The sequence below is a fragment of the Microcaecilia unicolor genome, chromosome 6 (assembly GCF_901765095.1).
Source record: "Microcaecilia unicolor chromosome 6, aMicUni1.1, whole genome shotgun sequence".
NCBI lineage: Eukaryota > Metazoa > Chordata > Amphibia > Gymnophiona > Siphonopidae > Microcaecilia > Microcaecilia unicolor.
The window spans coordinates 27,898,306-27,923,815 of record NC_044036.1 but is presented as its reverse complement, the minus strand read 5'-3'; the positions used below and the strand labels follow the sequence as shown (position 1 = coordinate 27,923,815).

At 44.8% G+C, this 25,510-nt stretch overlaps 1 protein-coding gene across 3 annotated transcripts in view; it reads left to right on the top strand.

Moving 5' to 3' along the window:
- SLC1A7 (solute carrier family 1 member 7) overlaps positions 1-25,510 on the top strand; it is a 145,284-nt gene that overhangs the window by 105,352 nt on the left and 14,422 nt on the right. For all 3 annotated transcript variants that reach the window (XM_030205985.1, XM_030205988.1, XM_030205987.1), the window contains exon 8: positions 18,503-18,697. In XM_030205985.1, the coding sequence (XP_030061845.1) occupies positions 18,503-18,697 (195 nt within the window). The remainder of the gene's footprint in view (positions 1-18,502; positions 18,698-25,510) is intronic.

Genomic DNA, 25,510 nt, shown 5'->3' with positions numbered 1-25,510 from the left:
AAAGCTGTCCTTGATTTCATCAAGGAGTTGTATCTCTGTAGCGTGTCCCGATGTTACATTTACCCAGTCTATATTTGGATAATTGAAGTCACCCATTATTATCACATTGCCCATTTTGTTCGCGTCTCTGATTTCTTTTATCATTTCTGTGTCTACCTGCTCATCCTGGCGAGGCGGACGGTAGTACACTCCTATCACCATTTTTTTCCCTTTTATACATGGAATTTCAACCCACAGTGATTCAAAGGTGTGATTTGTGTCCTGCTGAATTTGTAATCTATCTGAGTCAAGGCTCTCGTTAATATACAATGCTACCCCTCCACCAGTCCGGTCCACCCTATCATTACGATATACTTTGTACCCCCGGTATGACAGTGTCCCACTGGTTATCCTCCTTCCACCAGGTCTCAGTAATGCCTATTATATCCAATTTTTCATTTAGTGCAATATATTCCAACTCTCCCATCTTATTTCTTAGACTCTTAGCATTTGCATATAGACATTTCAGAGTATGTTTGTTGTTCTTATTTGCATGATGCTTAGTACCTGACACTATTGATTTGACATCTTTTGTCTGATCTTTAGTTGTATTTAAGGGCACCTGGCCTACCACGGTCTGTTGTGCAACCTCACTATCCAGAAACCCTATCTTCCCTGTTTGTGAGGTATCTTTGCAAGATACCTTTTCCCGAACCATGCGCTTTTGAGCGACTGTCGACCTTCCCCCCATTTCTAGTTTAAAAGCTGCTCTATCTCCTTTTTAAATGCCGACGCCAGCAGCCTGGTCCCACCCTGGTTAAGGTGGAGCCCATCCTTTCGGAATAGGCTCCCCCTTCCCCAGAATGTTGCCCAGTTCCTAACAAATCTAAAACCCTCCTCCCTGCACCATCGTCTCATCCACGCATTGAGACTCTGGAGCTCTGCCTGTCTCTTGGGCCCTGCACGTGAAACAGGTAGCATTTCAGAAAATGCTACCCTAGAGGATCTGGATTTGAGCTTTCTACCTAAGAGCCTAAATTTGGCTTCCAGAACCTCTCTCCCACATTTTCCTATGTCATTGGTACCCACATGTACCAAGACAGCGGACTCCTCCCCAGCACTATCTAAAATCCTATCTAGGTGATGCGTGAGGTCCGCCACCTTCGCACCAGGCAGGCAAGTCACCAGGTGATCCTCACGTCCACCAGCCACCCAGCTATCTATATGCCTAATGATCGAATCACCAACTACAACAGCTGTCCTAACCTTTCCCTCCCGGGCAGCACTTGGAGACATATCCTCAGTGCGAGAGGATAGTACATACCCTGGTGGGCAGGTCCTGGCTACAGGAGTACTTCCTACTCACCAGGGTGATGCTCTCCTTCTAGGAGACCTCCCTCCTCCAAGGTAGCACAAGGGCTACTAGACTGGAGGTGGGACCTCTCTACAACATCCCTGTAGGTCTCCTCTATGTACCTCTCTGTCTCCCTCAGCTCCACCAAGTCTGCTACTCTAGCCTCAAGAGAACGGACATGTTCTCTAAGAGCTAGGAGCTCTTTGCATCGGGCGCAAACATATGACATCTCACCAACTGGGAGATAATCATACATGTGACACTCAATGCAAAAGACTGGATAGCACCCCTCTCGCTGCTGGACTGCTGACTCCATCTTAGTGTTTTTGAGTTTTCCAATATTTTAAAACTTGCTACAGTATTAAGGATATTAGCCTAATATAAAAGTGTCTTTTACTTTATATAGTGTATTGTATGATTTATTTAGTATTTCCTTCTTAGATGGTAATGAAATGTATTTAAAACTCTATAAGAGCACTCCTTGCTTGTTACCCTAATTACAATAACTGACTATAAATGAGGAGTTGTCCTAGGGGTGGGTGGGTGCTGGGGAGGGTGGGTGGGAATACTAAATTAGATCCTGCAGTGGCTGTTAGATTCTATCTGTTAATGCTGTGGTACAAGGCTTTTAAAACTAAGTGGAAAAGACTATGGAGATTAGCTGTTTTCTGTTAGCTGTTGAAATTTGCTTTTTAAGTTTGCCTAACACTAACCTACAATTCCTCCTTTAAACCCCAATCTTTAAGTTCCCAAAGCACAAGCAAAGTAGTGTTCACTTACCAGAGAAATGTCCTCTTCTCTCAGAACTTCTCAGAAAGAAAGTTCAGTGGGACCTTCCCTCTTTATATACTTTTGAATCTAAGGGGCCTCTTTTGAGCAACCTATGCATGTATTCTACTTCCCCACACCTTAATTATCACTTAATTGAGGTCACAGGATGAGCTAACTCTCCAGCAGCCAAGGAAAAGAAAAATAACTGCCGTTTAGAACAAAGGAGTTCCTACCTCTAGAAAAGGTTTCAGTTTAAAACTAGGTCACTGGATGAGCTAACTCTCCAGCAGCCAAGGAAAAGAAAAATAACTGCCGTTTAGAACAAAGGAGTTCCTACCTCTAGAAAAGGTTTCAGTTTAAAACTAGGTCACTGGATGAGCTAACTCTCCAGCAGCCAAGGAAAAGAAAAATAACTGCCGTTTAGAACAAAGGAGTTCCTACCCAGGGGTGTGCTGGTAAATTGTTAACAGGGGGCTCTCTCTCGCCAGCAAAGTAAAAGAGAATTCAGGAGGGGCCCAAGCCCACATTTTGGGATCCATTTGTTAAAGTAGCCATGGAGAACCGGCTCCCAAAATTCTTAAAAACTTAACAAACGGCTCTCGAGAGCCTGTGAGAGCCTGCTCCAGCACACCACTGTTCCTACCTCTAGAAAAGGTTTCAGTTGATGATCTCTCTTCCCTTTCCTTTTCCTATTAGGAGGGAAGAGTTAAGGAAACCGTTATTATAATAAAAGAAGGAGTCTTTCATGAAGGGAATTTTGCAAGCCTGGAACAAAATTCAAACATTTTGTCTCATGGTTTTCCCTCCCGCCAGGATCTTCACAACTAGGGAAGTCCTCAGACCTAGGGGCCCTTTTACTAAGCTGCGTAGGCGCCTATGCGTACCCAATACACGCCAAATTGGAGTTACTGCCCAGTTACCGCATGGTCCTTGTCGTGCTCTCAAGGGTCTTGGCATTCTGTCAGGTCCTCGAGGCAGGACTGGAGTTCGTGAGCCCTTGGGCCACTGCCGAGGAGCGGCAGCAGCAGGCAAGACCACCTCGGGACTGGAAACACAGAAGAGCAGTACTGGAACTCTGGACTGGAGTAGTACAAGGCAGGCAACTAGAACAGATGAGACAGGAACAGCTTCACCTGCACTTAGCCACCGTTCCTCCGGAGTTGAGCTCCGAAGTGCAGGCGGCCGGCAGGACTTGAAGGATAAGGCAGGAACTGAAGATCCAGAGGACCCACCCTGGGTCTGGGATACACGAGGGCGACAGGGCACGGAACTAGACTCAGACAGGGTGCTGCTGCACAGCCACTAGCAAGACCCAGAAGACAGACCAAGGAACACAAGGCGTACAGAAGCTAGCAGGAGCAAGGACTAGGGCAGCAACACACTAGGCAGAACAGGGATCCAGGAATACCCACAGGGTAAACCCTCTAGCTAGGTGGAGACAGGATACAGGAATAACCACCCAGGAAATACACACTAGCTAGACAGATACAGGATTCAGGATATACACTCAGGATATACAAGCAGGGTAGGCACACAGCCTAGGCAAGGCAGGGTTCAGGGTAAAGAGAGCAAACCAGGAATAACAGGCCAAGGGTCTTGGGCAGACAGGAGAACAGACAGAGTAAACCAGGACAAAGGCTTCACCCCAACCCAGGGTAAGCCAGGAACAGAGGCTTCACCCCAAACACAGAGTAAGCCAGGAACAGAGGCTTCACCCCAAACACAGAGTAAGCCAGGAGCAGAGGCTTCCCTCCAAACACAGGATAAGCCAGGAAGGACCCATAGTCCACAGAAACGCAGAGGCAGGGAAGAACCCCCCAAAGGAAGACAACAGACACAGACACAGAGCGAAGCTGGGCTCGAACCCAGAGAAAGGCTAAGCAGTAGTGCAGCAGACACTTACTAACCTGACCTGGCCTAAGAGCATAACACCAATGCAAAGGCCCAGAATGCCAGCACAGCTCTTCCTTATGAAGGCTCTCACTGATGAGGTCACCAGCAGCAGGACAGAAGCAGGAAGTACCTTGACCCCAAAGAGAGGCTTGGCACACATAGGAAGTGAGCCCACAGGAAAGACAAGCAGGAGCCATCTTGGAAGCTGGCACAGAGCCGGTGGCAGCCATCTTAGATGCTGGCTCCCTAGAGAGGCATAGCACACACAGGTGAGGTCTAGTGAAGTAATCAGCACACAGAGCCAGAGACAAGACTAACACAAAGACAGACAGAAGCCAGCAGAGCTGCTGGCCCCCAGAAATGAGGTAAGTCTGAGGGTGGTCACGGCCACAGACGTGACAGTCCTTGCAGTAATTTTGGCGTGCGTCTGAAAAATATTTTTTATTTTATGACGTGCGTAGACCATTGATCAAAAACAGCGAAGATGACGCAAAAAAAGGAAAAAATATCCAAAAACAAAAAAGAAACAGTGGAAGATAAAGAATAAAAGGTAAAAATTAAAAATAAATAATAAAAAATAAATAGAAGGAACTGCAAAAAACAAAACTGTAGACGGATAGAAAAAGTGAAAAAAAGACGACACAAAAATAGTAAAAAAACTGAATGGATTTATTATGGTAATATGACTCGACACAGCTGTGTTTCGGCCCAACTGGCCTGCATCAGGAGTCTAAATAAAACAAATAAATTTAAAACATATCAATTTCAAACAATATTAATATATGATAAAAAATTAATCAATATACAATAAAAGACAGAAAATTAAATGAGCTGCAAACATCGATTCACTGCATTTTCTAGGTGTAATTTTAGAGTGCGTAGACCATTACCACATGAGACCTTACTACTAGGTCAATGGCTTGCAGTAAGGTTCTCAGACCCAAAATGTACGCGAGACAATTTTGATTTTACTGCACATCCATTTTCGGCAAAAAAAGAAAGGCATTTTTTTGTAGGTGCGCTAAAAAATAATTCTGCGTGCGCCCAAAACACGCGTCTACAGCAGGCCATTTTTCAGCGCACCTTAGTAAAAGGATCCCCTAGTGCCTTAATAGCCAGCAGAAGCACAAAAATTGTTAGCTGGGTTGTACTTTACCGCGAATCTTAAAAATAACTGACAATAACAGGTTTCAGTCATTATACAGATACCGTCCTGCAGTCTGGGTAAACCAGGGGCATGAGGGAGCCCTTACTTACCCACTTAATAGTATTAGGAGGGGAGGTAGAAAGCTACATTATTTTACCATTTTTATTGTCTTGGTATCCAGCTAAGTATTTTACTCAAGGCTGAAGAAAGGAACCCTCACACTACCGTAGCAGTGCCTTGGCAGTCCCCAGAGGACACCAGCTTATCTCCAGCCATCAGGAGACTCACCAGGCACAAGAGAGATCATCAAAGTCACGTGACTGTGGTTCCCTTCTTATAATCAGCACTGCCACTACATGAATTTAGGAACAGAGATGTGATCTGTGAACAACAAAGTCCTCTGTGGATTTAAGGAGATTCTGTGTATTGAGGAGCTGGAACTTCTGTACGTTTTCAAGTTTATTGCTTGCTTCTGCGGAAGAAATGCCTGTTTAAATTTATCTGAAGTAGTTCAGTAAACAAGAAGTGGTTCAGAGCACATCTTATGTGTGGTCTCAATTATTCAACGAGAGTGTGTGAATTGTAATAGCCTTTTTTGGCCTATTGGAGATGTTTCCAGTCCTAGCTCATGACCCAGAAAACAAATATTATGTACCAGGCCCCTTCTTGTGCTCTGAAGAGAAAACTAGGTGACTACCTAGAGTGACCTTCATAGGTTAGGGCTTACACTTGAAAGATTAACTTTGAAGACAACCATTTCAGCTTTGCAGGCGCTTTCATGTCGAGATCTCTTTTTGCATTTTACAGAAGTGGAAGTATCTATTAGGACAGTGTCCTCTTTCTTCCAAAAGTCATATCCGCTTTCCATATTAACCAAATAATTGAGCTGTCTGCCTTTTGTTGGGAGGATTGGAAGGAAGAGTTTTGAATTTTAAAGCTTCTAGTGTTCGAAGAGTTTTGATGCAATATCTACAAGACACAAATGAATTTTGTAGATCAGACCCTCTTTTTGTGTTTGGTAGACCTCAAACATTTGAGGTTGCTATGAAGACAACCATTGCACAGTGGCTGAAGGAAGCCATCAGTCTGGCTTATTTGCTTAAAGGTCGGGAGCCCCCTCCTGGACTCAAGGCTCATTCAACCAGAGGTATGGCATTATCGTGGATGGAAGCTCACCCTTGGTCCTCTTTGCATTGATTTACATAGATTGGACATTGAGGCTAGAGAAGATGCTGCCTTTGGAGCAGTTGTCCTGGCATCAGGGTGTCTTCATCCCACCAAGGTAAGGATTGATGTGCTAGTTGCCTTTTTGTCTTTATAAAATAGGAGCCTTCCTACCCAATTAATCTAGGAGTCCTGTTATAAAGATTTTTTTTTCTCTCGCATCAACCCTGTTTTATATTTGTAAAAGACCTTTTATGAAATAACCCCATGGGTCACCAAAAAGGCGCATACTGTTATATGACACGTGAGTTTGGCGGTGTAGTTTGGGCTGGAGTCGCAGACTGAATGCGGAGTTTATAAAATGCTTCATACACCTACATTTATACCTACTCCCAAGCACAGTGCATTTAGCCACGATTTTGGCAGGTTTTTTGAAGCAGTTTTAGAAAGACACCTAGACACCATGAGCCTGATATTCAACCAGCAGAGGGCAGCAGTTTTGCTGTCTGCCACCAGCATTAAACCCAGATAGTCAATGCCGAGCCATTTCCGGCAACCGACATTAAGTATCCAGGGTTTTTTTAAACTGCTAACTTTCATTTCCTCAGTTCAAAGCATTAGGGTATCTACCCTAAAGAAAAAGACAACATCCTGCTCACCCCAATACCAAAAGACACCAAGAAAAAAACAAACAACATTACCAATACCGCCCAGTAGCATCTATCCCATTAGTAGTCAAACTAATGGAAGGACTGGTGACCAAACAACTCAATGACTACATAAACAAATTCACTCTACTACATGAGTCACAATCAGGATTTCGAACCCTACACAGCACCAATGTTTATGAGTTCATAATGTTTAAGCTAAGCTTAGACATCATGACCTCATGGGCAAATGCATTCCAACTAAAACTCATCAATACAGAAAAAACACACTGTCTCATCATCTCATCCCAATACAATACATACGAACCCACAAACATTAACACCCCAGGATATACCCTCCCTATCTCAGACATCCTGAAAATTCTCGGAGTAACAATCAACCATAACCTCTCACTAGAGACCCAAGCGAAATCCAATAAAGAAAATGTTTTTCTCAATGTAGAAACTCAACACGTGAAACCATTCTTCCCGAGGGAAATATTTCGTAGCCTGGTACAGTCAATGGTACTAAGCCACACAGATTCCTGTAATGGAATCTATGCGGGATGCAAGGATCAAATCAAAAAGAAACTTCAGACCGCCCAAAACACAGCAGCCAGGCTTATATTTGGAAAAACACGTTTTGACAGCGCCAAACCATTCAGAGAAAAATTGCATTGGTTACCAATCAAAGAATGTATCACTTTCAAAATCTGCACGACTGTTCATAAAATTATTTATGGCGAGGCACCGGGATACATGACAGACCTCATCGACCTGCCAACCAGAAACACCACAAAATCTGCACGATCATACCTGAACCTCCAGTACCCAAGCAGCAGAGGACTCAAATACAAATCCACCTATGCATCCAGCTTTTCCTTCCTAAGCGTACAACTATGGAACACATTGCCAAAAGCAATAAAAACTACGTTCGACCACCTAAATTTTCGGAAAGCACTAAAGACAGACCTGTTCAGAAGAGCATACCCCACCGACCCAACATAAAAATACCTGGTCACTTGCGACACAACGTAACCAAAGACCGTAACGGACATTACCTGACTCTTCTTCCCCCTTTCGCTCTCTAAGTTCCCCCCAACTGTACCTACCATACATGTACCTCATTCCACCACAATATCACTTTGTATTCATTCTTACCATGTATTTGTTCAGACGGAATCGGCTAACGCCATTAACGGTTATTTGTAAGCCACATTGAGCCTGCAAAAAGGTGGGAAAATGTGGGATACAAATAAAATAAAATAAATTATTAAAATCCCATCTTTTTGGCCTTGTGTTTGGCTCCCTTTTCTAAGGATTTAATGGAATGTACTGGCGCCTGAGGTGAGCCCAGACTGGTTTCTTATTTTAACCGTGTGTATGATTCTCTCTGTGGATGGGTCTTTACTGTTAAATTGGAGTTCTTTTTTCCATTTTCTAGTTTTTTATTATTAACCGCTGTGACCTATATTTTTAGAAATGGTGGTATATCAAATATTATTAATAGACATAAACATAACCAGTTAAGCCGATATTCAATGCTAACTGGTTAACCTTTTAGCAGTTAAAGTCTGCTATTTATGCGGCTTATTTTATCTGTTGAACATAGCCGGTTAGTGGCTAGCCACTAACCGTGGATATTTAGCAGGAGATAACTAGTTATCGCCCACTGAATATCCGCAGTTAAGCACCAGCAGTTCTTTTTTTGTGCCGGTACGCAACGGTACGGTGTACTGGCACCTTTTTATTGCCCCCCCATCCGCGCCCCTGCCCCCCCGCCTCCAGGCATCCATCCCCACCCCGCGATTCCCTTCGCTCCCCTGCCCCCCCTCCAGCCATCCATCCCCCTACCCCGCGATTCTCCTCGCTCCCCTGCCTCCGTCGCAGCAGCCGTAGTGTAAGGCCGTCTCTAGCCTTCCCTTCGTTTCCTGTCAGTGTCCCGCCTTCTTCTGACATCATTTCCGTTTTCCGCGAGGGCGGGACACGACAGAAAACGAAGGGAAGGCTAGAGACGGCCTTACACTGCGGCTGCTGCGACGGAGGCAGGGGAGCGAAGGGAATCGCGGGGTGGGGATGGATGGCTGGAGGGGGGGCAGGGGAGCGAAGGGAATTGCGGGGTGGGGAGGGGGGCAGGGAAGCCAAGGGAATTGCTGGGTGGGTATGGATGACTGGAGGGGGGGCAGGGGAGCCATGGGAATCGCTGGGTGGGTATGGATGGCTGGAGGGGGGGCAGGGGAGCCAAGGGAATCGCTGGGTGGGTATGGATGGCTGGAGGGTGGGGATGGATGGCTGGAGGGGGGGCAGGGGAGCCAAGGGAATCGCTGGGTGGGTATGGATGGCTGGGGGGGGCAGGGGAGTGAAGGGAATCACTGGGTGGCTATGGATGGCTGGAGGGGGGCAGGGGAGAGAAGAGAGTTGGTGGACATGGGTGGATGGAGGGGGACATGGATAGAGGAGAGGGAGGAGAGAGAGAAGAAATGCTGGACATGGATGGAGGGGAGGGAAGAGTGAGGAATGAGATGAGGGAAAAGGAAGAGAGGAGAAAATCTGCACATGGATGAAGAAAATAGGCAGAAGCTGGATCCACTGGACAGTCAAGTCTGCGGAGGACCCAGCTTTTACTTACGGATGTAGGACAAGAAATGAAGAAGAAAGGCGGAAAGTAAAGAAATAAATGGAAAGGAAGCCCTGGAAACGGAGTTAAGGGAACAGATAGCAGCAGAATCAGAGACTGGGACAATATGGAAAGAAAAACGCAGTCACCAGACAACAAAGGTAGAAAAAATCATTTTATTTTCATTTTAGTGTTTGAAATATGTCCAATTTGAGAACTTACATCTGCTGTCTTATTTTGCACTGGGTATAATGCTACTACTACTACTACTTGACATTTCTAAAGTGCTACCAGGGTTATGCAGCGCTGTACATAATGGAGCTGTAACAGCTTACAGAAATTATTTCTAATGAAAAAAAATCATGTTATTTTTTTTCTCCTTTACTAGTATAATATTTTCAATGATGTCTGTTTATATGCGCCATAGCTGGTATAAGGGGTGTGGCTATCACAGGGGTGGAGCCATATGTGGTGACCCGGCCCATAATGAGTACTGGCACCTTTTTTTCTACAAAAAAAGCACTGAGCACCAGTATGCTATTTAACTGATCAGTGTCCATGTCTGGCCAATTAAATAGCATTGAGTATTGGGAGGGAGGCATGTGTCCAGTGGCGTTTCTATGTGTGGGTCTAGGTGGGCATAGGCTCACCCATTGTTGGCTGAGTTCCACGCTGTCTGGCCCGCCCAACACACTTCTGAGGTGGCCACCTGGCTTCCTTCACTTCCTCTTTTCAAACCCCAGATCTGTCTGCAGTCCGGCAACTCCCTCCCTATATACCTTACCACATTCATGAGCAGCAGCAGCAATGTTCATCTGCACTGCCTGTGCTGGTCTCTGCAGGCTTCCCTCTGCCGTGTCCCACCAGAGGAAACAGGAAATGAAGTCAGTGAGGGTGAAACACGGCAGAGGGAAGCATTTAGAGACCAGCACAGGAAGCAGGATGTGCATTGTTGCTGCCGCTTGAGAACATGGTGAGGTACACCAGGGAAAGGGGGTTATTGGGTCACAGGCGGGGGCAATTTGGGCAAATATTGAATCTGGGGATGGAGGAGAGGGAAAGAGATGCAGGACAAAGGGGGAGCGGTTTGGAAAGTTACCCAAAATAACTGTGGGCCCACCTAAAATAACTGGACTGGCTACACCGCTGCATGTGTGTATATAAAATAACTTCTAAATAGGCACCTACTTGGGCTTCCTTCCTAGATAACCTGTTATAAACGTACCTTCTAAATGCCATGCAGTGGAGTGAATGTAGGTGGGCATAGGTGGTGGACATGAAAACGGTAACGGAATTCAAACATGCGTGGGATAGGCATAAAGGAATCCTGTGCAGAAGGAATGGATCCACAGAAGCTTAGCTGAAATTGGGTGGCAGGGGGAAGAGGGGTTGGTGGTTGAGAGGCTAGGATAGGGGAGGGCAGACTTATACGGGGACTGTGCCAGAGCCGGTGATGGGAGGCGGGACTGGTGGTTGGGAGGCGGGAAATACTGCTGGACAGACTTATATGGTCTGTGCCCTGAAAAAGACAGGTACAAATCAAGGTAAGGTATACACATATGAGTTTATCGTGGGCAGACTAGATGGACCGTGCAGGTCTTTTTCTGCCGTCATCTACTATGTTACTATGTTAGTTCTGGTCTCCCTTTAAATCACTTTCATTACAGCCAGTGATTCAATGATTGATTCCAATTTGGAAAAGCACAATAAACAGGCAGCACGTGCAGCTGTTGAACCAGGGAAAGTTTTACATAATGACTCAGTCCATCACATTTCCATGTGTGGCCTGAATCCATCACTCAATTTATTTAATTTAAAAGATTTCTAAACCTCCTTCCCAGACCTCAGCTTTAAAACAAAACATTCAGTAGGAGCACAGGAATTTAGCGAAGAAGTGACGTGAAAGTTAGAAGGACAACTGGGGTATGTGTGGCACTCTGAAATTCAGATTTTGCAGTTCCCTGGCAATCGTTATTTCACTACATCTAGGCTAGGAGCTCTAAAACAGAGGCCAGGATAAACTGTAGGACTATATCCCAGATAGACAGCACCCGTACTTGTACATCTCTGCAGCTCCTATTTCATATGCCTACGTTTTCCAAGTCAGAATACGCACATACTTCTACAAATTCAAACATATGTGCATCCTTGCAAGCTCATCCTGAATCCTACCAGAGGTGTGGTAGCCGTGTTAGTCCACTTTTAAAGGTAATCAATAGAAATCAAACAAAATAAAACATGGAAAAGAAAATAAGATGATACCTTTTTTTATTGGACACAACTTAATACATTTCTTGATTAGCTTTCGAAGGTTGCCCTTCTTCGTCCGATCGGAAATAAGCAAATGTGCTAGCTGACAGTGTATATAAGTGAAAACATTCAAGCATTACTATGACAGTAAAATAGATACCATTGGAGATTCTACATGGAATGTTGCTACTATTGGAGATTCTACATGGAATGTTGCTATTCCACTAGCAACATTCCATGTAGAAGGCTGCGCAGGCTTCTGTTTCTGTGAGTCTGACGTCCTGCACGTACGTGCAGGACGTCAGACTCACAGAAGCAGAAGCCTGCGCGGCCACATTGGTGATCTGCAAGGGCCGACTTCTACATGGAATGTTGCTAGTGGAATAGCAACATTCCATGTAGAATCTATAGAAATCAAACAAAATAAAACATGGAAAAGAAAATAAGATGATACCTTTTTTATTGGACATAACTTAATACATTTCTTGATTAGCTTTCGAAGGTTGCCCTTCTTCGTCAGATCGGAAATAAGCAAATGTGCTAGCTGACAGTGTATATAAGTTTCCAAAAGTTTGTTCATTTGCTTTTTCATGCGGCTGTATGCGGTATCTTCCATCTTAAGTAGAGGAGTGTGGTAGCCGTGTTAGTCCACTCTTAAGGTTATCAATAGAAATCAAACAAAATAAAACATGGAAAAGAAAATAAGATGATACCTTTTTTTATTGGACATAACTTAATACATTTCTTGATTAGCTTTCGAAGGTTGCCCTTCTTCGTCAGATCGGAAATAAGCAAATGTTGGTAAATGACAGTATATATAAGTAAAATGTCACTGAAATGCTTTGATGTTTCACTTATATATACTGTCATCTACCAAGATTTGCTTATTTCTGATCTGACGAAGAAGGGCAACCTTCGAAAGCTAATCAAGAAATGTATTAAGTTACGTCCAATAAAAAAAGGTATCACCTTATTTTCTTTCCCATGTTTTATTTTGTTTGATTTCTATTGAATCCTACAAGGAATGCCTCCTCTAATTGCAGGCAGAGTTGCCTTTCTAGTGGAACTACAAAAACAATTTTATCCCTGGAAATAGGTTTTGAAAACTTGATTTTCTCGTTGTCCGCAAAAAAAAAAAAAAGGAACAAATATGGATCAAAGAAAAAAAAGTAAAAAGCTTAAAAATCATGTAAATAAGTGCATTAAAACAAATATAAAAATGAACATCAGAAAAGTGATTATGCAAACATTAAAAAAAACCCCAATATGGCTATGTTTTGGCATCATACCTGCATTATGGGTAAAAATTAAAAATCAATCCAAGAATAATGGACTAGAAATGGCATCTAAAAAATGGTGCCGAAAAACATAGCTCTTAGTGTTATTCTATAAATGGTACATACAGTTAGGCATGATTTATGGAATCATGCTTAGCACCAGGGACCGCAACTACATTTAGGCATGACCATTTACACCAAAGAAAACCTGTTGTAAATCCCCATGGATAAATTAGGAACGAATCCCCCTAATTCTATAACAATGCGCATAAATTTTAGGAATGCCCCCAACCGGCCGTGCTCCTCCCATGGCCATGCCCCCTTTTCAGATCCACGCACTAGACTTTACGTGCACCTCTTTATAATATACACCTAAAATGATGCACAAAAATTCTAATTATTGCCAATTAGTGACGATAATTGCTTGTTATTCAGGGCCGGCACAACCCGGTAAGCGCGGTAAGCATGGCGGGGGGACGCCGACCTCTGGAGGGCGCCACAAGCCATGATTACCACTGCCGGGAGAGGTCCTCATGATCCTTACCTGCCTGCCCTCAGCTTCCCACAACAGTCCTCTTCCTTCCTGCTGCCCTACGTTTAAAACTTTTATTTTACCTGAAGTCAGAGCAGTGGCAGTGAAAGCAGCAGGCTTGGCTCACCTCCAGCCTTCCCTTCCCTCTCAGCATCCTGCCCTCGTGGAAAGAGGAAATTACGTCAGAGGAGGGTGGGACACTGAGATGGGAAGGGAAGGCTGCAGGCAAGCCAAACCCAGCCTGCCACTTTCTCTGGCTGCTGCCGCTGCAACTTCAGGTAAAAATAAAAGTTTTAAAGGCAGGGCGGCAGGAAGGAAAGGGGAGAATCACTGGACATGGATGGGAGGGGAGGGAGGAGAAATTGCTGGACATGGAGGGGAGGGTAGAGGAGAATCACCAGACATGGATGGAAGGGGAAGGCAGAGGAGAATTGCTGGACATGAATGGGAGGGTAGGGGAGAAACAAGAAATTGCTGGACATGGAGGGGATGGCAGGGGAGAGAGGAGAATTGCTGGATATGGATGAATGGAGAGGAGGGCAGGGGAGAGAGGAGAGTTGCTGAACATGGATGAATGGAGGGGAGGGCAGGAGAAATGCAGGACATGGACAGAGGAGAGGGAAGAAAGGAAGGAGATGCACATGGATAGAGGGGAGAGAGGAGAAATGCTGGACATGAATGGAGTGGAGGGCAGGGAAGAGAGGAGAAATGTTGGACAGGGATGGAGGGAAGGAAAGACAGAAAGGAGATGCATATGGATGGGGGTGAGAGAGGAGAAATGCTAGGCATGGATAGAGGGAAGGGAAGAGAGAGGAAGTGAGATGAACATGGATGGAGGGGAGGAAAGAGAGGAGAAATGCTGGGCATGGATGGAGGAGAGAGGAAAAATGCTGGACATGGATGGAGGAGAGGGAAGAAAGAGGAAGGAGATGCATACTGAACAGAGATGAGGGAAAGGGAAAAGAGGGAAAAAACTACACATGAATGGAGAAAATAGGCAAAAGCTGGATCCATTCTATACCTTCTCCAGTCAAGTCCGGTGAAGACCCAGCTTTTACCTATGGATGTAGGACAAGAAATGAAGAAGAAAGGAGGAAAGTAAATAAATAAATGGAAAGGAGGCCCTGGAAATGGAGTTAAGAGAAGAGAGCAGGAGAATCAGAGACTGGGAACAACATGATCAGAAAAACAAAGTCACCAGACAACAAAGGTAGAAAAAAATCATTTTATTTTTATTTTAGTGTTTGGAATATGTCCAATTTGAGAATTTACATCTGCTGTCTTATTTTGCAATGTATAGCAATGTGTTTCTTTCTGTTTTTCTGGTATTGTGCTGCATACAGAGTCTAGCTTCTTAGGATTTCAGGTTAAATTTGAAGAGGGGCTATCTCTGTTCTGCATGTGTGACTGCAAGACCAAGTGTCTGAATAGAGATCTGTTTGTTAGTTTCTCAGATTTTGATAACATATTGTTTCAGGTTTGGCAAGACTGTTCTCCTTTCCTGGTCTGTATGCTAATTTGGTTTGTGTCATATTGGGTATACTGGAGCTGTAACAGCTTACAGAAATTATTTATAATGAAAAAAAAACAAGTTATTTTTCTTCTCCTATACTGGTGTAATATTTTCAATGATGCCTGTTTATATGCGCCATGGCCAGTAAAGGGGTGTGGCTACTGTAGGGTGTGGCTACTGTAGGGGCGGAGCCGTGGAGGGGCATAATCGAAAGGGGTGCCCAAGTTTTCCTGAGGATGTCCTCGCAGGATGTCCTGGCGAAGGGGCAGGGAAACCCGTATTATCGATACAAGATGGACGTCCATCTTTTGTTTCGATAATACGGTCGGGGACGCCCAAATTGCAAAATTTAGGTAGACCTTAGAGATGGTCGTCCTTAGAGATGGTCGTCCCTGATTTTCAGCAATAATGAAAACCGAGGACGCCCATCTCAGAAGTGACCAAATCCAAGCCATTTGGTCATTGGAGGAGCCAGCATTTGTAGTGCACTGGTCCCCCTGACATGCCAGGACACCAACCGGGCACCCTAGGGGGCACTGCAATGGACTTCAGAAATTGCTCCCATGTGCATAGCTCCCTTACCTTGGGTGCTGAGCCCCACAACCCCCCCCCCCAAAACCCATTACCCACAACTGTACACCACTACCATAGCCCTTAGGGATGAAGGGTGCACCTACATGTGGTTACAGTGGGTTTCGGGTGGGTTTTGAAGGACTCATATTTAACACCAGAAGTGTAACAGGTAGGGGGGGGATGGGCCTGGGTCCACCTGCCTGAAGTGCACTGCACCCACTAAAACTGCTCCAGGGAGCTGGGTATGACATTTGAGGTTGGCATAGTGGCTGGCAAAAAATATTTACAACGTTTTTTTAGGGTGGGAGGGGGTTAGATTGTAAGCTCTTTGAGCAGGGACTGTCTTTCTTCTATGTTTGTGCAGCGCTGCGTATGCCTTGTAGCGCTATAGAAATGCTAAATAGTAGTAGTAGTAGTAGTAGTTAGTGACCACTGGGGGAGTAAAGGGAGGTCATCCCCGATTCCCTTTGGTGGTCATCTGGTCAGTTCGGGCACCTTTTTGATGCTTGGTTGTAAGAAAAAATGGACCAAGTAAAGTCCCCCAAGTGCTCGTCAGGGTCACTGTTAGCCATCAACTGTAATGCATCGATCGAGCAGGGCCGATCCAACCATTAGGCAAGTCTAGGCAGTTGCCTAGGACAGTAGCTTCTGGGGGCTCCAAAGAGAAGTTGCTGATGAAGCAAAACAATGGGTCCCAAAAATGTCACAATCTCAAAGAAGCAACAGAAAGTATTTTTACCAGTAGGGTGGATGGGCAGTTTACAAATAGCTTATTTACCCAGACATTTTTGGAAGGGGTAGTGTCAGGGTGATTATCATTGGTTTTTTTTAAATTTATTTTTATTGCATTTGTACCCCGCGCTTTCCCACTCATGGCAGGCTCAATGCGGCTTACATGGGGCAATGGAGGGTTAAGTGACTTGCCCAGAGTCACAAGGAGCTGCCTGTGCCTGAAATGGGAATCAAACTCAGTTCCTCAGTTCCCCAGGACCAAAGTCCACCACCCTAACCACTAGGCCACTCCTCCACCTCTAGGCCACTCCTCCACTGTTGCTACTATTTGAGATTCTACATGGAATGTTGCTATTCCACTAGCAACATTCCATGTAGAAGGCGGCCCTTGCAAATCACCAATGTGGCCGCGCAGGCTTCTGCTTCTGTGAGTCTGACGTTCTGCACCTACGTGCAGGACATCAGACTCACAGAAACAGAAGCCTGCGCAGCCTTCTACATGGAATGTTGCTAGTGGAATAGCAACATTCCATGTATAATCTCCAATAGTAGCAACATTCCATGTAGAATCTGCAATAGTATCTATTTTATTTTTGTTACATTTGTACCCTGCGCTTTCCCACTCATGGCAGGCTCAATGTGGCTTACATGGGGCAATGGAGGGTTAAGTGACTTGCCCAGAGTCACAAGGAGCTGCCTGTGCCTGAAATGGGAATCAAACTCAGTTCCTCAGGACCAAAGCCGCGCAGGCTTCTGCTTCTGTGAGTCTGACGTCCTGCAGGACGTCAGACTCACAGAAACAGAAGCCTGCACAGCCTTCTACATGGAATGTTGCTAGTGGAATAACAACATTCCATGTAGAAGCTCCAATAGTAGCAACATTCCATGTAGAATCTCCAATAGTATCTATTTTATTTTTGTTACATTTGTACCCCACGCTTTCCCACTCATGGCAGGCTCAATGCGGCTTACATGGGGCAATGGAGGGTTAAGTGACTTGCCCAGAGTCACAAGGAGCTGCCTGTGCCTGAAGTGGGAATTGAACTCAGTTTCTCAGGACCAAAGTCCACCACCCTAACCACTAGGCCACTCCTCCACTGTTGCTACTATTTGAGATTCTACATGGAATGTTGCTATTCCACTAGCAACATTCCATGTAGAAGTCGGCCCTTGCAGATCAGCAATGTGGCCGCACAGGCTTCTGCTTCTATGAGTACGTGCAGGACGTCAGACTCACAGAAACAGAAGCCTGCACAGCCTTCTACATGGAATGTTGCTAGTGGAATAGCAACATTCCATGTAGAATCTCCAATAGTAGCAACATTCCATGTAGAATCTCCAATATTTATTTTATTTTTGTTACATTTGTACCCTGCGCTTTCCCACTCATGGCAGGCTCAATGCGTACATGGGGCAATGAAGGGTTAAGTGACTTGCCCAGAGTCACAAGGAGCTGCCTGTGCCTGAAGTGGGAATCGAACTCAGTTCCTCAGGACCAAAGTCCACCACCCTAACCACTAAGCCATTCCTCCATTGTTAGGGGTGAAACCGAGCAACAGGCCTAGATATTAATTGGAGGGGGGTCAAAAGGCTGAACGTTTGCCCGATATCCTTGCACAGGCCTATTGCCTAGGGATGTGTGAACTAATCAAGGGTGGAAGTGAACCTGATGAATTTCTTCTTGATTCCAGCTCCATGGAAATCTGGATTTTTCTCATGGTTTACAGATGAAATTTGATCCTGTTTTTTTACCCAAGTGATGCAATTGAGAAACTTCTGCCTTGCACAGATGGAAAATTAGTGTAGATACTGTTGAATTGATAGGGTTTACTCCCACGTCACCAGTTTTAATTAATTTTCAACTCACAAATGAACTCAAGTGCTTGTCCAAATCTTTTTTTTAAATCCCACTATGTTGTTTTAACTGTATCCTCCTCCAGCAACAAATTCCAAAGCTTGATTATACATTGGGTGAAAAAAATATGTTTCCCATTTGGTTGTGTAAACGTTGTTCGCATCCTCTGGAACTGAGTCATTTTGTCGTGATTTGTAGCTCTGCCACACTGCCTATCACATTCAAGTGTTTACTGGAGAACAATCACATCGATCGACGGATCGCCAGATTTGTCCTGCCTGTGGGAGCCACGATCAACATGGATGGGACTGCCCTCTACGAAGCCGTGGCTGCAATCTTCATAGCTCAAGTCAACAATTATGACCTGGACTTCGGGCAAATCATTACCATAAGGTAAAGTTAAGAAAGGACCAGAACAGATCTGAGTGCAAATGAAAAAGCCCACAAATGAAATGGGCGCTAGCAAGGTTTTCCTCGGAGTGTGTATGTTTGAGAGATTATGTGTAAGATTGACTGTGTGTGTGTGAGAGAGAGAGAGAGAGAGAGTGAATGTGCGAGTGTGTTTGTGTGACAGAGAGAGAGTGAGACTACTGGGTGTGAGTGTGTCTCCTTTGTCCCCCCTCCAGCCACCCAGCGATTCTACTTTTTCCCTTGCCCCCATCCAGTCACCCACCAATGCTCTTCTCTCCCCTGCCCCCTCCAGCCACCCAGTGAGTCTCCTCTGTCCCCTGCCCCCCCTCCAGTCACCCAGCGATTTTCCTTTTTCCCTTGCCCCCCCCTCCAGCCACCCAGCGATTCTCCTGTCCCCTGCCCCCCTCCAGCCACCCAGCAATTGTCCTATCTCCCCTGCCCCCTCCAGCCACCCAGCGATTCTCCTGTGTCCCCTGCCCCCCTCCAACCACCCAGTGATTCTTTTTCCCTTGCCCCCCTCCAGCCACCCAGCGACTCTCCTCTCTCCCGTGCCCCCCCTCCAGCCACCCAGCAATTCTCCTATCTCCCCTACCTACCCAGCGAATCTCCTCTCTCCCATGCCCCCCCTCCAGCCACCCAGCGATTCTCCTGTGTCCCCTGCCCCCCCTCCAGCCACCCAGCGATTGTCCTATCTCCCCTGCCCCCCCTCCAGCCACTCTTCCACTTTAATCAGCATATATTAAATTCCCCCCATGTGCTACAGAAAAGCACCGAGCACATCCTATATAATAAAACGCACCTCCAACATTCTGAAGCCGTAGTTCCGGAACGTTGCAGGAATGCTTCAAGGCTTGAAGGCTTCACTTTCTCGGCTTCAGAACGTTGGAGGTGTGTTTTATTATATATATATATATATATATATATATATATATATATATATATATCCATTCAAATTTAAAGACCCAGCATGGCCATATTTTTCTCACCATTGGGGTGAATCTACAAGCCAGTTGCTGTATGTGACTATGAGTTCAAAGGAACACCCAACAGGTCCAGTACGGTTCTAGACAACAAACTCATTGAGCGAATGCACAATCTCAGAAATGCCCAGATGGTCCAAACAACTGATTAACAGTATTTACCAAGTTTCAACTGAAATCACCTTATGGAAAAAATATGGAAGGGATCAACGGGCACCATTTTGCGCCCAAAGCCAAAAGGGGCAGGAGCGGAAGGAGACTGCTCCTGCCCCCTTCCACTGGGTAAGTCCGGAGGATTCTTGGGTATTCGGATGGGTGAAAGGCATCTGTGGTTGGGGTCTGGGTCAGGAGGGATTGAATGAAAAATGGAGGGAGGGGGTTGAACAAATTTGTATCAGAATGAGGAGGACCAGAGTTGGGCAATGATTGGATGGGGAGGCTACGGCGAATGACTAGATCCGGGGACGGGAGTTTGGGGATCAATGTGGGAAATCAGGAGGGACATCAGATCAGCATTCTGGTGGAAAAGAAAATCCCTTCCTGCCTCCCAGGTAGTCATCCAACAAAAACAAAACAAAACGAACAAAAAAAAGCAATAACAAAAAAAAAAAAATACAACCGCTCCCTGCCAGCACAGGATCCAACTTTTCAAAATGATTGAGGGTGCTAAACCCAACCAAAATGACCCCTTCCTGGACACAGTCAAAGAGTTTGCTCAATTATTATTATTATTAGCATTTGTATAGCGCTACCAGATGCACGCAGCGCTAAACACCTGATTCAAAGAGATAGTCCCTGCTCAAAAGAGCTTACAATCTAAATAATACAGACAGACAAGACAGTTATGGGTGAGGGAAGTAATGGGAGCTAAAAAGCAGCAGTGAAAAGGAGAAATTAGATCTTACCTGCTAATTTGCTTTCCTTTAGTCCCTCCGGACCGGACCAGGATTGGACTGATGGGTTGTGCTCGCCTACCAGCAGGTGGAGACTGAGAAAAAACTCTGACTCTAGAGAGCCAATAGGAGCCCTGGCCATGTGACCTTAGCCTCAGTATTTGAATAACAAAGCAGGAAAGAAAGAAAGAAAGACCTTCTGTGCCGTATGGAATCCTAGCAGCCACAAAGCACTCGGCAATGCCAAGTATCAGAGCTCACCAGCAACTCTCACCAGAGAAGTGGTATGGCCCGATATGTATTACAGCTCACCAGCAACTCTCACTAGAGAAGTGGTATGGCTCACTTGTACTATAGCTCACCAGCAACTCTCACCAGAGAAGCGATATGGCTCACATGTAATATAGCTCACCAGCAACTCTCCCCAGAGAAGTGGTATGGCTCACGTATAATATAGCTCACCCGCAACTCTCACCAGAGAAGTGGTATGGCTCACTTGTCTTATAGCTCACCAGCAACTCTCACCAGAGAAGTGGTATGGCCCACTTAAGATTTTATATATATTCCATCAACTGAGCTTACCAGCAACTCTCACCAGAAAAGTGGTAAATCATATTTAAGGTTTTATAGATATTCCAGCAACTGAGCTCAGCCACAACTCTCACCAGAGAAGTGGTATGGCGTATTTAAGGTTTTATAGATAGATTCCAGCAATTGAGCTCACCAGCAACCACCAGAGAAGTGGTATAGACCACGTAAAGTTCTGTATATATATAGTATTGTTCCACGAATCGTAAAGGAATGAATACACTTCCTACTGAATACACTTCCTACTTAATAAAAGAAGCTAAAGAGTAGAGAGAACATGGGAGGGGCCTGGTCCGGTCCGGAGGGACTAAAGGAAAGCAAATTAGCAGGTAAGATCTAATTTCTCCTTCCTTAGCGTCCCTCCGGACCGGACCAGGATTGGACTGATGGGAAGTACCAAAGCAGTAATCTGAAGGGAGGGACACTATGAAAACTGCAGAGAAATGTTCATGCTGCATAGGCCACCTGGCGACAACTAACATGTAGTGTGTCCCAATGAGCAAAATAAAATGAAACTAGGACTAAGTTGCCAACTTACCAATGTGCACCGAGAGCACCAAAAATCGCCATAGTAAGAATAGAGCCCGCTTCTGAAGTTGTGGAATATGTTGTAATACGCTGTGGAACTGCCCTCTCAGCGAGAAGAGAAATAGACATTCTCATTTCCTTGATCCTTCGCGATATAGCGGGTTAGAAACAATGAAAAACTTTTACGCCTACTGGCTAGAAGGACAAAACCAATAAGAAAAAACCGATTGGGAAAGGTGAAAACTTTAAACTACAGCAGACCGAAAAGAAGTTACCAACCGTAGAAGTATTCCACACATAGATCTACTTGCTGCAATGGCTACTGGGAAACACTGCTTGAAGAGGAAAACTTTATAGAAAAAGTTATGGCTACTAGAAAACAGAACTTTAAGAGTCTGTTCACCTAGTTCACCTAGCTGGTGGACGAAGCGGGAGGTACAGGTTCAGGACTCCTTTAAGAAACCGCTTTGACAGTGGATGCTGCATAAGCGTGCGGTTGTCAACAGTATCGTGCATCACTGATAGAGCTGCCAAATGAACTCTAATGGATGAGTAAGACAGACAAGATTTCGCAAGATGCAGAAGATATTCCAAAACATGCAAAATGGATACTGTTTGTGGAATGAAGTGGCGAGAGGAGTACCACAGAGTGAACCGTCGCCACTTTGATTCATAGGACTTTAATGTAGATTTCTGTCTGGAAGCAATTAAAACTTGAAGTACTTCCTGCGAAAATATCAAAGATGTTGCAGACCCAGTAACCACGCCATAAGTTTGAGTGACTGGGGGTCCGGATGTAGAAGGGTGCCTTGGTTCTGCGTAAACACCTAGTGAGATGATGGAAGAAACGCATAAAGAAGGCTGAAAAACCCCTGCTGGACATTGGCATCTGTCCCTGTCTCCGTCAAGACTGTTGCTGAATGGAAGAAGCAAGAAATGTTCGTGAGCCTGAAGGCAAAAAGAGATAGCCCTGAAGTGTCGCAGTGAGGAAGTAAGACTGAAAAAATGAGAGTCCATTCACCTAAATGCAGGGTGACACAACTAAGAAAAAATGAGTACAAACTCAAGAGTATACTCTTAACTCCTCCTTGGCGGATGACATAACCCATTGCCATGGCAAGGACCAACATAGCTCTCTCCGCCTTGTCAGTAGGGAAAACAAAATTCACCCGAAGGTAAAACGAATTGCTGAGGTCCCCCAGAAAAAAAAAATATATATATACAAACAAACTTCTGCCAAAAAGTGTACTGCACGAAGCATCCCAATGACAGAACTAAGGTTCTTGAGATAACTAGATGACACTTAAATAGTGCGATTGATGACCCTGAGATTCGCAATAGGATGAAGGAAAATTCCTTCTTGGGCATTAGAAAGTAAAATTGCATTCTGCAGAATAGAGCGAGGAAATGGCCGAAGGCCCAAGGTCACCAAGAAAAATATAAACTGGGAATGTTTGCAGAGGAGACAAAAGACTGTGCGCCAACCTGACTAAACAAAGAGAAAATCAGAGATATCTGATGAGAGATCAAATGAGAGGCCTGGCTACAATCACCACCCAACCTAGAGACTGTAAGAAATGCAACATCCGGTGCGTGACCTGAGAACTCTGCTGATAAGACTTTCTCCAATTAGGCAGTCGTCTAGGTAAGAATGAAATGACCCTAAGAGCGCAATGAACATCCTCTTAGATCTATAAAAGAACGGAAGAGAGAGTACTGCTGAAAATGACCGGTTAATGCATAAGCAAAAAACTAGCCATTCTCTGGATCCTGAGGAGAAGAGGAAGGGTGACCAAGGACACCAGTTAAATAGGGCTACAAACTCCAACCCTATCTCTATGGCGTTCCATAGTTGGGTAAGTTCTGAATATAGAAAGTTCTGAATATAGGAGTCCACCAGCTATGGTAGTACGCTCCAGACAGAAAAAAATTGTCCCAGTATGAACGTCTGATTCACCGGCCTGTAATTTCTTGGATCTCCCTAATCCACATACCACTAATCCACGTACCACGGTCATGCGTCCTCCCTCACTGAGATGTAGATTGTAAGCTCCTTTGAGCAGGGAACGTCCTTCTTTGTTAATTTGTACAGCGCTGCGTAACCCTAGTAGCGCTCTAGAAATGTTAAGTAGTAGTAGTAGTACCAGACTCACACCCAATAGATATGAATGTTGAGCTTGTTTCAGGTTAAAACACCGAACCTAGGCCCAGGGTCCCCGGTGTTTCTAGTGGTGAACAGCCATGGCAAATATTGTATGCGTTAGTTTGCAGAATTACTGCAAAGCCTTGCTTTTGGAGCAGAGATTTCTGTTCGATACTCTCGTGAGAGGTTTGTTTTTTTTTTTTTTCTTTTCTTTAATGCTGTTCTGGCTGTAGAAAGGTGGACATTTGAGCTTCCCCAGAATGGCAAAACATATGTACCTATGCCCATTAGATATGAATGCTGGACTTGATGGACTTTAGGCCTTACCCAGCATAACCATACTTATGTACCTATGGTATAAATACACAGGAAGTGAGTGAATCCCCTTCCAATTGAAAGAACACTCTGGAGTGAAGGCGCATAGAATGAAAATGAAAAAGGACAAACTTGGAAATTACCTGTAACGAAAAAAGTGAAGTTGTGCCACAGCCACTTGGTGAAGGCAGTGTAGACAAGACTGTATCTGAATTCAAGAAAGCTTGATATAACATCAGGTCTCTAAGGAAGAGGAAGAGATAGCAGATGGTATGTATAGGCATACTGGACCAAACCAGGATGTTTATAATCTGCTAATGCTGAACTGATAGAGTAGAGACAAACACGAGTAGATGGTTTGAGGACCGTCCACTATCTTTAAGTGAAAGGATGACTTTATTCTCTAAGTGACCATATGTCCTGTAAAAACCAGAAGAAAGCTAAAATGAAAAATGAGAGGCTTCAAGGCAGTTGGAAAAGAAGGGAAGACATGAATAAAGCATGCCTGCTAAGGCAGCTGAGTGACTGGGAGCTTGGTAGACAGGACTGTCCCTCAGAGAATATGAAAGAGCTGATATATCCCCATGGCATCTGAACAATCTACTGTATGCCTCTAGAGAAGGCTTCTTAAAGTCGGAAAAAGAAAACACTGTATAACACTACAGCCATTGAGAGTGTCTGTTAAGTTCTTAAAACACTATATAACATCATACGCATGGAGTAAAATGCTTGAAAGGAACTAAGATATTATGGTCAGAATTGCAACGTACCAATCAATTGACTCTTAGACAATGTAGTTCTATTCACCAGGGAATGAGAAAGACAGAAATTTACTCTATGCCTATAGAGAAAGTTTCTAAAGTTCTTAAAACACTGTATAATACTACAGCTATTGAGGAAAATGCTTGAAATGAATTATGATATTATGATAAGATGTAGATTTTCCACCAGGCAATGAAAAATGACTGAGCACCAGAAAAAACTAGTGTTAACAGCCCCGTGATACATAGAAATTTAAAAGAAGAAAAGCTTGTTATATATCCATATATGAAAGGAGCCCCCTTTCAACCAAATAAGTACATAAGTACATAAGTAGTGCCATACTGGGAAAGACCAAAGGTCCATCTAGCCCAGCATCCTGTCACCGACAGTGGCCAATCCAGGTCAAGGGCACCTGGCACGCTCCCCAAACGTAAAAACATTCCAGACAAGTTATACCTAAAAATGCGAAATTATTCCAAGCAGGGGCGTATCTGAACTGCGGCGGTAGGGGGGGCCAGGGCCAGAGAGGGGGGGCACATTATAGCCCCCCCCCCCCCGCCGCCGCCGCCGCCGCCGCCGCCATTGC